The sequence below is a fragment of the Phalacrocorax carbo genome, chromosome 34 (genome assembly GCF_963921805.1).
Source record: "Phalacrocorax carbo chromosome 34, bPhaCar2.1, whole genome shotgun sequence".
In the NCBI taxonomy this organism is placed as follows: domain Eukaryota; kingdom Metazoa; phylum Chordata; class Aves; order Suliformes; family Phalacrocoracidae; genus Phalacrocorax; species Phalacrocorax carbo.
The window spans coordinates 317,556-332,428 of NC_087546.1; the positions used below are offsets into that span (position 1 = coordinate 317,556).

General features: G+C 70.5%; 2 protein-coding genes across 2 annotated transcripts in view; both read left to right on the plus strand.

The window, feature by feature from the left end:
* The window catches only part of POLR2A (RNA polymerase II subunit A), a 44,479-nt gene extending 44,227 nt beyond the window's left edge, over window positions 1-252 (plus strand). Inside the window, exon 26 of the mRNA XM_064437603.1 lies at window positions 128-252. Coding sequence (XP_064293673.1) covers window positions 128-252 — 125 coding nt within the window. The remainder of the gene's footprint in view (window positions 1-127) is intronic.
* Window positions 253-3,948: 3,696 nt separating this feature from the next.
* TP53 (tumor protein p53) lies at window positions 3,949-14,434 on the plus strand. Its single transcript, XM_064437622.1, is given in 10 exon segments — window positions 3,949-4,099; window positions 4,182-4,227; window positions 5,257-5,442; window positions 6,407-6,593; window positions 7,356-7,469; window positions 9,576-9,685; window positions 11,028-11,149; window positions 11,400-11,478; window positions 13,551-13,639; window positions 14,069-14,434. Coding segments are annotated over 10 exon segments (1,083 nt in total). The 5' UTR covers window positions 3,949-4,040; the 3' UTR covers window positions 14,160-14,434.
* Window positions 14,435-14,873: the final 439 nt, after the last annotated feature.

The window sequence follows — 14,873 nt, forward strand, 5'->3', positions numbered from 1 at the left end:
CCAGCCCCCGCTGGATTCCCTCCAGCCCCCTCCCCTGGGACCCACTGGATCCCCCAGCCCCCCTCCCCTGGGACCCCTGCCCTGGGACCTGCCGGATGCCCCACCCCCACCCCCTGGGACCTGCCAGATCCCCTCCGCGGCTGCTGGGACTCCAGCCCCCAGGACCCACCAGATCCCATCCCCCTCCCTCCTGGACCCACTGGATCTCCACTCTGGACCCACTGGATATCCCTCCCCCCGGGACCCACCTGATCCCACCCCCCTCCACTGGGTCCCCCCAATCCCTCCTGAGAGGCACCAGATCCCCCCGGGACCCCCAGGACCCGCTGGATCCCCAGGGCTGCATCACCCCGGCGCCCACAGGGGGCTCCCCCATCCCCATGTGCTGGGACCCTCCGACCCCCCAGATCCCCCCCCCGATCCCCGGATCCCCCGATCCCCACCGTGCGGGGGGGCAGCCCCGGCGCCTGCAGGGCCAGCTCGTAGGCCAGGCTGGACTCCAGGTAGCGGTTGGGGGGGGGCTGCCAGCGCACGCAGAGCTGCCCCCGCGCCCCCCCCGGCCCCACTGACACGTTCTCGGGGGGCCCAGCAGCACTGGGGGGGGAGCAGGGAGTGAGGGGGGGCCCCAGGTGCCCGCAGGCCCCCCCAGTGTCTCCCGGCGTCCCCCCAAACCCCCCTGGCATCCCCTGTCCCCCAGTGGCTGGGTCCTCCAAGGCCCCCCAACCCCCGGTGCCCCCCCCCCAAACCATCTGCGTCCCCCCCCATCCCTTGGGGACCCCCAGTCCCCAGGGGCCCCCCAAGTCCCCCTGAGCACCCCCAAAGCGTGTGTGTGTCCCCCCCGATGGCCTCGGTCCCTCTGGACCCCCAAGGCATGGCTGCCCCTGGCCCCCCAAACCCCCGCCCCCCCCCGGCCCCCCCCGTACCGACTTGGTCGATGAAGAGGGTGCGCTGGTGCAGGGGGGGGGCGGGGGGGGGCGGCAGCACCCGCAGCTCCAGCGGGACGAAGAGGACGGTGGCGGCGGGGGGGAGGAAGCACCAGAAGCGCGAGCGGTTGCGGCGCGTGCGGGCGGCCGCCAGCCCACAGTCCTGCCAGGGCTCCTGCCTGGGGTCAGGGGTCAGGGGTCAGGGGGCGCGGGCACAGTCCGGCCAGGGCTCCTGCCTGGGGTCAGGGGTCAGGGGTCAGGGGTCAGGGGGCGCGGGCACAGTCCTGCCAGGGCTCCTGTCTGGGGTCAGGGTGTCGGGGGTCACGGGGGTCAGCAGGGCACAGTCTGCAGGGTCTGCCTGGGGTCAGGGGTCAGGGGTCACAGGGGGTCACGGGGGGGTGGGGGCACCCAGGGTCTGGGGGTCACGGGGGGTCACGGGGTCACGGGGGGACCCAGGGTCTGGGGGTCACGGGGTGTCGGGGGGTCACAGGGGGTCACGGGGGGGTAGGGGGACCCAGGGTCTGGGGGTCACGGGGGGTCACGGGAGGGCGGGGGCACCCAGGGTCTGGGGGTCACGGGGTTTCGGGGGGTCACGGGGGGTCACGGGGTCACGGGGGGACCCAGGGTCTGGGGGTCACGGGGGGTCACGGGGTCACGGTGGGTTGGGGGGGTCACAGGGGGGCAGGTGACCCAGGATTTGGGGGTCACAGGGGGGCGGGGGGGTGGCTCAGGGTTTTGGGGGGGGGTCAAAGGGGTTTGGGGGGGTCACAAGGGGTCAGGGTGGCGCCCAGCATTTCGGGGGGCACTGGAGGGGGGTCACGGGGGGGGGGACACACCCAGTGTTTGGGGGGTCGGGGGGTCACAGGGGGTCAGGGGGGGTCACCGGGGGTCAGGGGGCGTCACCGGGGGTCGGGGGGGGTCACCAGGGGTCGGGGGGGTCACCGGGGGTCAGGGGGGGTCACCGGGGGCCGCGGGGGGGTCACAGGGGGTCAGGGGGGTCACAGGGGGCCGCGGGGGGCACCCAGGTGTTTGGGGGGGGGGCGTCCGGGCGTCTGGGACGTGGACCAGGACCCTGCAAAAAAGGGACCCTGGTGTTGGGGGGGCACCCAAGGGGTCTTGGGGGTCACCCAGGGGTTTGGGGGTCACCCAGGGGTCTGGGGGGGTACCCAGGGGGTCTTGGACGGGCACCCAGGGGTCTTGGGGACCACCCAAGGGTCCGGGGGGTCACCCAGGGGTTTGGGGGTCACCCAGGGGTCCTGGGGGGGGGCACCCAGGGGTCTTGGGTGGGCACCCAGGGGTCCAGGGGGGCACCCAGGGGTCTTGGGGACCACCCAAGGGCCCGGGGGGGGTCACCCTGGGGTCCGGGGGGGCACCCAGGGGTCAGGGGGAGCACCTAGGGGTCTTGGGGGGGCACCCAGGGGTCCGTGGGGGCCACCCAAGGGTCTGTGGGGGGATCACCCTGGGGTCCGGGGGGGCAACCAGGGGTTTGGGGGTCACCCAGGGGTCCGGGGGGGGCACCCAGGGCTCTTGGACGGGCACCCAGGGGTCTTGGGGACCACCCAAGGGTCCGGGGGGAGTCGTCCTGGGGTCCTGGGGGTCACCCAGGGGTTTGGGGGTCACCCAGGGGACCTGGGGGGGGCACCCAGGGGTCCGTGGGGGCCACCCAAGGGTCCGGGGGGGGGGTGTCACCCAGCCCTCCGGACCCACTCCCTACCTGATTCAGCGTCAGGGCAGCCTCGGGGGCGGGGGAGGGGTGGGGGGGGGGCGAAGTCCCCTTTGTGGGGGGGGTGGGGGGGGTCACCCAGGCGCCTGGGTCCCCTGTGGGGGGGGGGCCGGGGTCCCGGACGCCTGCTCCTCCCTCAGAGCCCCTGTTAATGATCCACCCCCCCCGTGCAAAGGGCACTGGGGGGTGGGGGGGGGGTGGGGGGGGGTGGGGGAGGGGCTGTATCCCTTATTCAGCGTGGGGGGCGGGGTTGGATGGGCAAGAAACCCCGCCCCCTCCCGGTTTTGCCCTCACCCAAGATGGCGGCGCGGCTTCACCCCCCCCACACGCCCCCGCCCCCCCCGCGCGCGGGGCACGCCGGGAACGGGGATTCCCCAGCGCGTGCGGCGGCGGGAGCGGACGGAGGTACCGGGGGGTCCCCTCGGACCCGGGGGGGGGGGGGGTTTGGGGGGGGTCACCCGGACACCCGGGTGCCCTCGGGGTGGGGGAGGGGGGGGGTCTCTTTTGGGGGGGGGTCCCGGTCCTCCGGGGGGAGGGGAGGGGCTGGTTGGGGGAGGGGGGGGGGTCGCGCGGACACCTGGGTCCTCTTTTGGGGTCCCCCCGAACGCCTGGGCCCCCCCTATGGGGGGGGGTTTTCATTGGGGGGAGCCCCCCCACCCCCAAAACCGGCCCAAACCGGCCGGATCGGGCCCCCCCCCCCCCCCCCCCCGCGCGAGGGGTGTTGCCTGATTTGGGCGGGTTTTACCTCATTTCTCTTCCCCGGGGTAACGGGGGGGGGCGGGGCTTCGCGGGGGGGTGGCTCCGCCCCCTGCGCTGACCTGCAGGGACCCCGGGCTCGGGCTGACACCCCCCAGCCCCCCCCAAAAGGGGACCCAGGGGTCGGGGTGAAGCCCCCCCCCAAAAAAAGGGGGACCCAGGGGTCGGGGTGAAGCCCCCCCCCTCCAAAAAAGGGGGACCCAGGGGTCGGGGTGAAGCCCCCCCCCTCCAAAAAAGGGGGACCCAGGGGTCGGGGTGAAGCCCCCCCCCTCCAAAAAAAGGGGGACCCAGGGGTCGGGGTGACAGCCCCCCCCCCCAAAAAAAGGGGGACCCAGGGGTCGGGGTGACAGCCCCCCCCCCCCAAAAAAAAGGGGACCCAGGGGTCGGGGTGAAGCCCCCCCCCCAAAAAAGGGGGACCCAGGGGTCGGGGTGAAGCCCCCCCCTCCAAAAAAGGGGGACCCAGGGGTCGGGGTGACCCCCCCAAAAGGGGCCCCAGGCTCCGGGTGCTCTAACTCCTTTTCCTCTCCCCTCCCCCCCCCCCAAAAGGGACCCAGGCGTCCGGGCAGCCCCTCCCCCCCCCCCAGGGGACCCAGGCGTCCGGTGCTGCCCCCCCCCCCCCCGCCGCCCCCCCCCCAACCATGGCGGAGGAGCTGGATCCGATGTTGGGGGGCGAGGGCTTCCTCGACCTCTGGAACATGTGAGTGGGGGGCTCGGGGGTGGGGGGAGGGGTCACCCTGGTGACCTCTGACCTTGACACCCCCCCCCCACCCCCCCCCCAGGCTCCCTGACAGCATCCAGTCCTTCACCGAGCACGTGCAGGAATGGGTAAGTGGGGGGGGGCAAGGGGTCCTGAGACCCCCAAAAAGGGACCCAGGGCTCCTGAGACCCCCCCAAAAGGGGACCCAGGGCTCCTGAGACCCCCCCAAAAGGGGACCCAGGGGACCTGAGACCCCCCCAAAGGGGACCCAGGGCTCCTGAGACCCCCCCCAAAGGGGACCCAGGGGACCTGAGACCCCCCCAAAAGGGACCCAGGGGTCTGGGGACCCCCTCCCCAAAAGGGACTCCGGTATCTGGGTGCCCCGAAAGGGACCCAGGGGTCCTGAGACCCCCCCAAAGGGGACCCAGGGGTCCTGAGACCCCCCCAAAAGGGGACCCAGGGCTCCTGAGACCCCCAAAAAGGGGACCCAGGGGACCTGAGACACCCCCAAAGGGGACCCAGGAGTCTGAAGACCCCCTCCCCAAAAGGGACCCCAGTATCTGGGTGCCCCCAAAAGGGGACCCAGGGGTCCTGAGACACCCCCAAAAAGGGGACCCAGGGGTCCTGAGACCCCCAAAAAGGGGACCCAGGGGTCCGGAGACCCCCCCCAAATGGGACCCAGGCATCTGGGAGACCCCCAAAAAGGGGACCCAGGGCTCCTGAGGCCCCCACAAAAGGGGACCCAGGGGTCCGGGGACCCCCTCCCCAAAAGGGACTCTGGTATCTGGGTGCCCCGAAAGGGACCCAGGGGACCTGAGACCCCCCCAAAGGCGACCCAGGGGTCAGGGGACCCCCTCCCCAAAAGGGGCTCTGGTATCTGGGTGCCCCGAAAGGGACCCAGGGGACCTGAGACCCCCCCAAAAGGCGACCCAGGGCTCCTGAGAGCCCCCCAAAAGGGACCCAGGGCTCCTGAGAGCCCCCCAAAAGGGACCCTGGGGTCCTGAGACCCCCCCAAAAGGCGACCCAGGGCTCCTGAGACCCCCCTCCCCAAAACAAACCCCAGCATCTGGGTGCCCCCGAAGGGCGCCCAAGCATGGGGGTGCCCTAACCCCCCCGTCCCCCCCCCCCCATCCCATCGCCCCCCTTCCCCCCAACAGGAGCTGGACACCCTGGGCCCCCCCCTGGAGCCCCCCGGGGAGGTGCTGGTGCCCCCCCCCGCGGCGGAGCCCCCTCCCCCGGTGCCCCCCTCCCCCGTGGTCCCCTCCACCGAGGACTACGAGGGCGACCACAACTTCTGCCTCGGCTTCCGAGAGACCGGGACGGCCAAGTCCGTCACCTGCACCGTGAGTTGGGGGTCCCGGGGGGGCACCCTGGGGGCGGGGGGGCACCCACGTGTCCGGGAGGGCCCTAGGTGGGGGATCCAGGGGGCTGGGGGCTATTGGGGGGGCTTGGGGGGGCACCCAGGGGGTGGGTGGGGGCACCCAGGTGTCCGGGAGGGCCCAAGGTGGGGGATCCAGGGGGCTGGGGGCTATGGGGGGGAGCTGGGGGGGGCACCCAGGTGTATGGGAGTGTCCTAGGTGGGGGATCCAGGGGGCTGGGGGCCATGGGGGGGGGCTGGGGGGGCACCCAGGGGGTGGGTGGGGGCACCCAGGTGTCCGGGAGGGTCCTAGGTGTGGGATCCAGGGGGCTGGGGGCTATGGGGGGGCTTGGGGGGGCACCCAGGGGGTGGGTGGGGGCACCCAGGTATCCGGGAGGGTCCTAGGTGTGGGGATCCAGGGGCTGGGGGCTATGGGGGGGGAGCTGGGGGGGCACCCAGGTGTCCGAGAGGGCCCTAGGTGGGGGATCCAGGGGGCTGGGGGCTATGGGGGGAGCTGGGGGGGGCACCCAGGTGTATGGGAGTGTCCTAGGTGGGGGATCCAGGGAGCTGGGGGCCATGGGGGGGGGCTGGGGGGGCACCCAGGTGTCCGGGAGGGTCCTAGGTGTGGGATCCAGGGGGCTGGGGGCTATGGGGGGGCTTGGGGGGGCACCCAGGGGGTGGGTGGGGGCACCCAGGTGTCCGGGAGGGTCCTAGGTGGGGGATCCAGGGGGCTGGGGGCTATGGGGGGGTCCTAGATGGGGGGGGGCTGTCTCAGGCGGGGGACCCGGGGGTCTGGGGGCTATGGGGGGGGGATTAATAGGGGACCCAGGTGTGTGGGTGCTATGGGGGGGGGTCCTAGAGGCGGAGCCACGTGTGTGGGCAGTCGGGGGGTGGGGTGGGGTCTCCAAGCCGGGGTCCCAAGCGTGTGCCCCCCCCCGTTGCCCCCCCAGTACTCCCCGGAGCTGAACAAGCTGTTCTGCCGGCTGGCCAAGCCCTGCCCGGTGCAGGTGAGGGTGGGGGTCCCGCCGCCCCCCGGGACCCTCCTCCGCGCCGTCGCCGTCTACAAGAAATCGGAGCACGTGGCCGAGGTGGTGCGACGCTGCCCCCACCACGAGAGGTGTGGGGGGCCCGGGGACGGTGAGGACCCCCCCCCTCGGGATGGGGGGGGAATTGGGGGGCTGTGGGGGGGCGTGTTGTGGGGCTGGGGGGGGTTATTGTGGGGCTGGGGGCGGTTATTGGGGGTCTGGGGTGGTTATTGTGGCTGGGGGTGGTTATTGTGGGGCTGGGGGTGGTTATTGTGGGGCTTGGGGGTGGTTATTGTGGGGCTGGGGGTGGTTATTGTGGGGCTGGGGGTGGTTATTGGGGGTCTGGGGTGGTTATTGTAGGGCTGGGGGTGGTTATTGTGGGGCTGGGGGTGGTTATTGTGGGGCTGGGGGTGGTTATTGGGGGGTCTGGGGTGGTTATTGTAGGGCTGGGGGTGGTTATTGTGGGGCTTGGGGGTTGGTGGTTATTGTAGGGCTGGGGGTGGTTATTGTGGGGCTGGGGGTGGTTATTGTAGGGCTGGGGGTGGTTATTGTGGGGCTGGGGGGTGGTTATTGTAGGGCTGGGGGGGGTTATTGTGGGGCTGGGGAGGGTTATTGTGGGGCTGGGGGCGGTTATTGGGGGTCTGGGGTGGTTATTGTGAGGCTGGGGAGGGTTATTGTGGGGCTGGGGGCGGTTATTGGGGGTCTGGGGGGTGGTTATTGTGGGGCTGGGGGCGGTTATTGGGGGTCTGGGGGGTGGTTATTGTGGGGCTGGGGGTGGTTATTGGGGGGCTGGGGGTGTGGGGGGGCGATGTGGGGTGCGGGGGGGGCTCCGGGGCAGGGACCGACCGGGGGTGCCCCCCCCGCCCCCCCCCAGGCCTGGCCCCCGCCCAGCACCTGATCCGGGTCGAGGGGAACCCCCAGGCCCGTTACCATGACGACGAGACCACCAAGCGGCACAGCGTTGGCTGTGCCCTACGAGCCCCCCGAGGTACCCCCGCCCCCCCCCCGCCCCCCATCCCGGACCCCTGGATCCCCCCCCCCCGCCCCCCCGTACCGCCCTGGCACCCCACGTGACCCCCCCGACCCTCCCCCAGGCGCTCAGGGCCCCCCTGGCACCCCCCAAATACCCCCCCGGGGACCCCCCCAGTATCCCCCCAGAGCCCCCCAGTATCCCCCCCAGGGCCCCCCAGACACCTCCCTGGGACCCCCCCCATCCCCCCCCACAGGTACCCCCAAATACCCCCTTGGGACCCCCCACTTCCCCCCCCGAGGCCCCCCCTGAGGCCCCCCAAGACCCCCAAATACTCCCCTGGGGCCCCCCATAACCCCTAGGTACCCCTAAATACCCCCCAATATCCCCCCAGGGCCCCCCCAGTATCCCCCCAGGTACCCCCAAATACCCCTTGGGACCCCCACTTCCCCCCCGAGGCCCCCCTTAAGCCCCCCCCAAGACCCCCAAATACTCCCCTGGGGCCCCCCATAACCCCTAGGTACCCCTAAATACCCCCCAATATCCCCCCAGGGCCCCCCAGTATCCCCCCAGGTACCCCCAAATACCCCTTGGGACCCCCACTTCCCCCCGAGGCCCCCCTGAGGCCCCCCAAGACCCCCAAATACTCCCCAGGACCCCCCATAACCCCCCAGGTACCCCCAAATACCCCTTGGGACCCCCACTTCCCCCCCAAGGCCCCCCTGAGGCCCCCCAAGACCCCCAAATACTCCCCTGGGACCCCCCATAACCCCCCAGGTACCCCCAAATACCCCTTGGGACCCCCACTTCCCCCCCAAGGCCCCCCTGAGGCCCCCCCAAGACCCCCAAATACTCCCCTGGGACCCCCCATAACCCCCCAGGTACCCCCAAATACCCCTTGGGACCCCCACTTCCCCCCTGAGACCCCCCTGAGGCCCCCCAAGACCCCCAAATACTCCCCTGGGACCCCCCATAACCCCCAGGTACCCCCAAATACCCCCCAATATCCCCCCAGGGCCCCCAGATACCTCCTGGGACCCCCCCATACCCCCCCAGGTACCCCAAATACCCCTTGGGACCCCCACTTCCCCCCTGAGGCTCCCCCGGACCCCCCCAGCACCCCCAAGTACCTCCCCCCACCCCAGAATACCCCCCCAGGACCCCCCAAATACACTCCCTGGACCCCCCAGTATCCCCCCAGGACCCCCATATATCTGTGTGCGACCCCCCATACCCTCCTTGCAACCCCTATACACCCCCCATGTACCCCCAAATATCCCCCCTGGGACCCCTAATATCCCCCCATTCACCCCAAAACACTCTTCTGGGACCCCAAATCCCCCCCCCAGGTACCCCCAAATACCTCCCTAGACCCCAAACCCTCTCCTGGGACCCCCCAAATACCCCCCATGAACCTCTTTGGGTCACCAGATACCCCCCTTAGGATCCCTAAATACCCCCCTGGACCCCCAAATACCCCTCCAGGGACCCCCAATCCCCCCAGGTACCCCCAAATATCCCTCAAGACACCTAAACACCCCCCCAGTGACCCCAAATCCACCCCAAGTACCCCCCCTGAACCCCAAATATCGCCCCTGGGACCCTAAGTCCTCTTCCAAGCCCCCAAATATGCCTCCTGGGACCCCCTAATATACTCCAGGAGCCCCAAACGCCCCCCAGGTACCCCTAAATAGACCCCTGAGACCCCTCAATCCCCCCTGGGGACCCCAAATATGCTCCGAGACCCCCCAAATACCATCTCAGTGACTGTAAACCTATTGGGAGCCTTAAATCCCCCCGCCCCAAATTACCCCCCAGAGCATTGAATAGTGTCATTGACGCCCCCAAATACACCCCAACCCCCCCCGAGATCCCCAAATATCACCCCAGGACCCCAAAATACCACCCCTGGGACCCCCTAAATGCCCTCCGGAGACACACACCCCCCCCCTCAACGCCTCCCCAGGGACCCCTAAATGCTTCTCTAGACCCCAAAATGCTCCCCCAGGCCCTCAAATACGCGCCTTGGGACCCCTGGGGGCGGCTCGGGGGGGGCGGGGGGGAGGTGCTGGGGGGGTTTTGGGGTGCCCCCTGCCCTGGGCCGATGGGTGCCTCCCCTCCTAGGTGGGCTCCGACTGTACCACGGTGCTGTACAACTTCATGTGCAACAGCTCGTGCATGGGGGGCATGAACAGGCGCCCGATCCTGGCCATCCTCACGCTGGAGGGGCCGGGGTGAGCCCCCCACCCCCCTGCCCCCGAGGCCGGGGTCCCGCGGGGGGGGCGAGGGGGGTCCCCCGATGCCGGGGTCCCGTGGCGGGGGGGGAAAGGGGGTCTCTGAGCATCTGGGTGCCTTGTTTTAGGGGGGAAGGGGGTCCCCAAATGCCGGGGTCCCATGGGGGGTTGAGGGGGTCCCTGGATGCTGGGGTCCCATGGGGTGGGGGGAAAGGGGGTCCCCAAATGCCAGGGTCCCATGGGGGGTTGAGGGGGTCCCTGGATGCCGGGGGTCCCGTGGGGTGGGGGGAAAGGGGGGTCCCTTGGGATGGGGGGGAAAGGGGGTCCCCAAATGCTGGGGTCCCATGGGGGGGTGAGGGGGTCCCCAGATGCTGGGGTCCCGCGGGGTGGGGGGAAAGGGGGTCCCTTGGGATGGGGGGAATGGGGGTCCCCAAATGCCGGGGTCCCATGGGGGGCGAGGGGGTCCCTGGATGCTGGGGTCCCATGGGGGGTTGAGGGGGTCCCTGGATGCTGGGGTCCCATGGGGGGGCGAGGGGGGTCCCCAGATGCCGGGGTCCCGTGGGGTGGGGGAAAGGGGGTCCCTTGGGATGGGGGGAATGGGGGTCCCCCGATGCCGGGGTCCCGCGGCGGGGGGGGGAAAGGGGGTCTCTGAGCATCTGGGTCCCTTGTTTTAGGGGGGAAGGGGGTCCCCAGCTGCCAGGGTCCCATGGGGGGGGGCGAGGGGTGTCCCCAAATGCCGGGGTCCCATGGGGGGTTAAGGGGGTCCCCCCAGATGCCGGGGTACCGTGGGGTGGGGGGAAAGGGGGTCCCTTGGGTTGGGGGGAAGGGGGTCCCCAAATGCCAGGGTCCCATGGGGGGGTTGAGGGGGTCCCCCGATTCCAGGGTCCCGCGGGGGGGGAAGGGGGTCTCTGAGCATCTGGGTCCCTTGTTTTAGGGGGGAAGGGGGGTCCCCAAATGCCAGGGTCAAGGGGGTCCCCAAATGCCAGGGTCCCTTGGGGGGGCGAGGGGGTCCGCCAATGCCTGGGTCCCTTGGGTGGGGGGGGTCCTTGGTGGTCCCTGGATGCCTGGGTCCCTGGTTGGGTGGGGGGTCCCTGGGTTGGGTGGGGGGGGTCCCTGGTGGGGTCCCCCAATGCCTGGGTCCCTGGTTGGGGGAGGGGGGGGGGATGCCCTTGGTTGGCGGGGGGGTGTCCTTGGGGGGGGGGGGGGGGGTGTCCCCGGATGCCTGGGTCCCTTGGATGGGGGAGGGGTGGGGGGGTGGGGCTTTCCCTTGACACATGGGTCCCCCTGCCGGGGGGCGGGGGGTGTCCAAGGGTGCCCCCCCCGGACTCCTGGGTCCCCCCAGGGGTCAGATCTTGGGGCGCCGCTGCTTCGAGGTCCGCGTCTGCGCCTGCCCCGGCCGCGACCGCAAGACCGAGGAGGAGAACTTCCGCAAGAGGGGCGGGGCCAAGGGCGGGGCCAAGCGGGGTGAGGGCGGGGCCTGGGGCGAGGGGGCGGGGTCACCAGGGTGTCCCTGGGGTGGGGGTTCCCCAACACCTACCTTCCCCCCCCCCACCCCCCACCCCCCGCCCCATCCCGAACGCCTGGGTCCCCACCATGGGGGGTGGCGGGTGGGTGCCCCTCCCCCCCCAAATGCATGGGTCCCCCCCCAGATGGTGGGGGTCCCCCTCCCCCCCCCAAATGTGGGGGTTCCAGCCCTTCTCGACCCCCCCCCCAGCCCTTCCACCCCTGGCTGAAGCCCCCGAGAGCTCAAGAAGCGGGTGCTGAACCCCGATCCCGAGGTCTTCCAGCTGCAGGTGAGCCCTGGGGGGGGGCAAGGGGGGGAGCTTGGGGGTCCCAGAGAGCAATTTGGGGGGGGGTTCATGGGCTGTTTGGGGGTCCTGGATGGGAATTTGGGGTCCTATGGGTTAATTAGAGGGTCCAAAGGGGGAATTTGGGGGTCCTTGGGGCAATCTGGGGTTCTATGGGGCAGCTGGGGGGGTCTCGGGGGGGCTTTAGGACTCCTGGAGGGGAATTTGGGTCCCCAGAGGAAATTTGGGGGTCCCTAGGGGGGGATTTGGGGTTCCCTGGGGCAATCTGGGGTTCTATGGGGCAGCTGGGGGGCTCCCAGGGGGGGTTTAGGACTCCTGGAGGGAAATTTGGGGTCCCCAGAGGAAATTTGGGGGTCCCTAGGGGGGGATTTGGGGTTCCCTGGGGCAATCTGGGGTTCTATGGGGCAGCTGGGGGGGGTCTCGGGGGGGGTTTTAGGGCTCCTGGAGGGAAATTTGGGGTCCCCAGAGGTAATTTGGGGGTCCCTAGGGGGGGATTTGGGGGTCCCTGGGGCAATCTGGGGTTCTATGGGGCAGCTGGGGGGGGTCTCGGGGGGGGTTTAGGGCTCCTGGAGGGAAATTTGGGGTCCCCAGAGGAAATTTGGGGGTCCCTAGGGGGGGATTTGGGGGTCCCTGGGGCAATCTGGGGTTCTATGGGGCAGCTGGGGGTGCTCCCAGGGGGGCTTTAGGGCTCCTGGAGGGAAATTTGGGGTCCCCAGGGGAAATTTGGGGGTCCCTAGGGGGGATTTGGGGCTCCCTGGGGCAGTTGGGGTTCCCAGGGAGCAATTTGGGGGTTCCTTGGGGCACTTGGGGGCTCCCAGGGGGCAGTTGAGGGTCCTGGGGGGCAGCTGGAGGACTCGGGGGTGCTTGGGGGGGGTCTCGGGGAAATTTGGGGTCCCAGGAGGGAATTTGGGGGTCCCAGGGTGGGGGGGCAGTTTGGGATCCCAGGGAGCACTTGGGGGGGTCCCAGGGGCTCTTTGAGGGGGTCCCAGGGACACTTGGGGGGGGTCCCATGGCCTTGTGGGGGGGCCTCACAGGCACTTTGGGGGGGGGAGGTCACAGGGGACAGTTGGGGGGCTCCAAGGAGGCATTTGGGGGCTCCCAGGGGGCACTTGGGGGGTCCCAGGGGCATTTGGGGGTTCCCAGGGGCAGTTGGGGTTCCTGGGGGTACTTGGGGGGGTCCCAGGGGTAACTTGGGGGGTCCCAGGGGTAACTTGGGGGGCTCCCAGGGGCAGTTGGGGGTTCCTGGGGGTACTTGGGGGGTCCCAGGGGTAACTTGGGGGGTCCCAGGGGCCATTGGGGGGGTCCCAGGGGCAGTTGGGGGTTCCTGGGGGTACTTGGGGGGGTCCCAGGGGTAACTTGGGGGGGTCCTGGGGTAACTTGGGGGGGTCCCAGGGGCAGTTGGGGGTTCCTGGGGGTACTTGGGGGGTCGCAGAGGTAACTTCGGGAGGTCCTGGGGTAACTTGGGGGGGGTCCCAGGGGCAACTTGGGGGGGGTCCCAGGGGCAATTGGGGGGGTCCCAGGGGCAGTTGGGGGTTCCTGGGAGTACTTGGGGGGGTCCCAGGGGTAACTTGGGGGGTTCCAGGGGTAACTTGGGGGGGTCCCAGGGGCAGTTGGGGGTTCCTGGGGGTACTTGGGGGGTCCCAGAGGTAACCTGGGGGGGTCCTGGGGTAACTTGGGGGGGTCCCAGGGGCAGTTGGAGGTTACTGGGGGTACTTGGGGGGGGTCCCAGGGGTAACTTGGGGGGGTCCCAGGGGCAGTTGGGGGTTCCTGGGGGTACTTGGGGGGTCCCAGAGGTAACCTGGGGGGGTCCTGGGGTAACTTGGGGGGGTCCCAGGGGCAGTTGGAGGTTACTGGGGGTACTTGGGGGGGGTCGCAGAGGTAACTTGGGGGGGGTCCCAGGGGCAGTTGGGGGTCCCAGGGGCACTTGGGGGGGTTCTGGGAGACCTATCAGTTGGTTTTGGGGGGTGGGGGCGTGTCACATGGGGTGGGGGGGTCAGGCCTAACCCGGACGCCTGGGTCCCCCCCCTTTTTTTGGGGGGGGTCGCGGGGGGGTTCAGGTGCGCGGGCGCCGTCGCTACGAGATGCTGAAGGAGATCAACGAGGCGCTGGAGGCGGCCGAGGCGAGGGCGACCCCCCCCCCCCGGCCGTGAGTCCCGGGCGCCTGGGCCCCCCCGCCCCCCATCGCGGGGGGGGGCTCCCTTTGGGGTGGGGGGGGTCCCTTTGGGGTGGGGGGGTCCCTTTGGGGTGGGGGTCGTGGGTGCCTGGGTTTCCCGCGGGGAGGGGGAGTGGATGCGTCCCCCGGTTGGGGGGGGGGGTGTCCCTTTGAGGGGGGGTTCCCCCCACATGGGGGTCCCTTGGGGGGCTGGGGGGGGGTTCATGGGGGGGGGGAGGGGGTGTGAGGGTCCCTTGGGTGGGGTTCTGGATGCCTGGGTCCCCCTTTGGAGGGGGGGGTGTTGGGGAGGGGGTCTCAGGGTCCCGGCTACCTGGGTCCCCTTGAGGGGGAAGGGGTGGGGTATGGGGGGGGTTATGGGGGGGGGGGTCCCTGATCCCTCCCCCCCTTCCCCTCCCCCCCAAGGGCAAAGGGTCGCCGCCCACGGGGGGAGGGGCTGCTGCCGCGCGACGGGAAGAAGCTGCTGCTGAAGGGGGAGCCGGTGGATTCCGACTGACCACGCCCACCCCGGGACACGCCCACCCCGCCCCCGGGACACGCCCACCCCAACCCCCACCCCGGCTTGGCTCCGCATAGCCCCGCCCTGCTCGATGCCGGGCCACACCTACCAACCCCTCCCCCCCACCCTAGAGCCCCGCCCCCAGTATAACCACACCCACCCAGCCCTGACCACGCCCCTTCTTGCCCCTCCCCCAGCCCCGCCTCGCTGCTTGGCCACGCCCGGGCCTATTTTTTAACTCTTTTTATACAATAAACGCTTTTTTTACCGCCCCCTCCCCAAACCAGTTGGGGGGGGGGTCACTGGGGCCCAGTTTGGGGGGGGGGATCCCAGTATGGGGGAACTGGAGATGCCTCAGTTGGGGGGGGGGGATTACTGGGGGTTCCAGTTTGGGGGGGACACACCCCAGTATGGGGGAACTGGAGATGTTTCAATTTGGGGGGGGGGGGGGGAATTACTGGGGGTTCCAGTTTGGGGGGGACACACCCCAGTATGGGGGAACTGGAGATGTTTCAATTTGGGGGGGGGGGGAAATTACTGGGGGTTCCAGTTTGGGGGGACACCCCAGTATGGGTTAATTGGGAAAAGGGGGGGGGGGAGTTAACTGGTGTCCCAGTTTGGGGGGGGGAGTGAACTGTAATATGGGATAACTGGGGGTGGGGGGGTGTCCCAGTATGGGGGAACTGGAGACATCCCAGTTTGGGGGTGGGG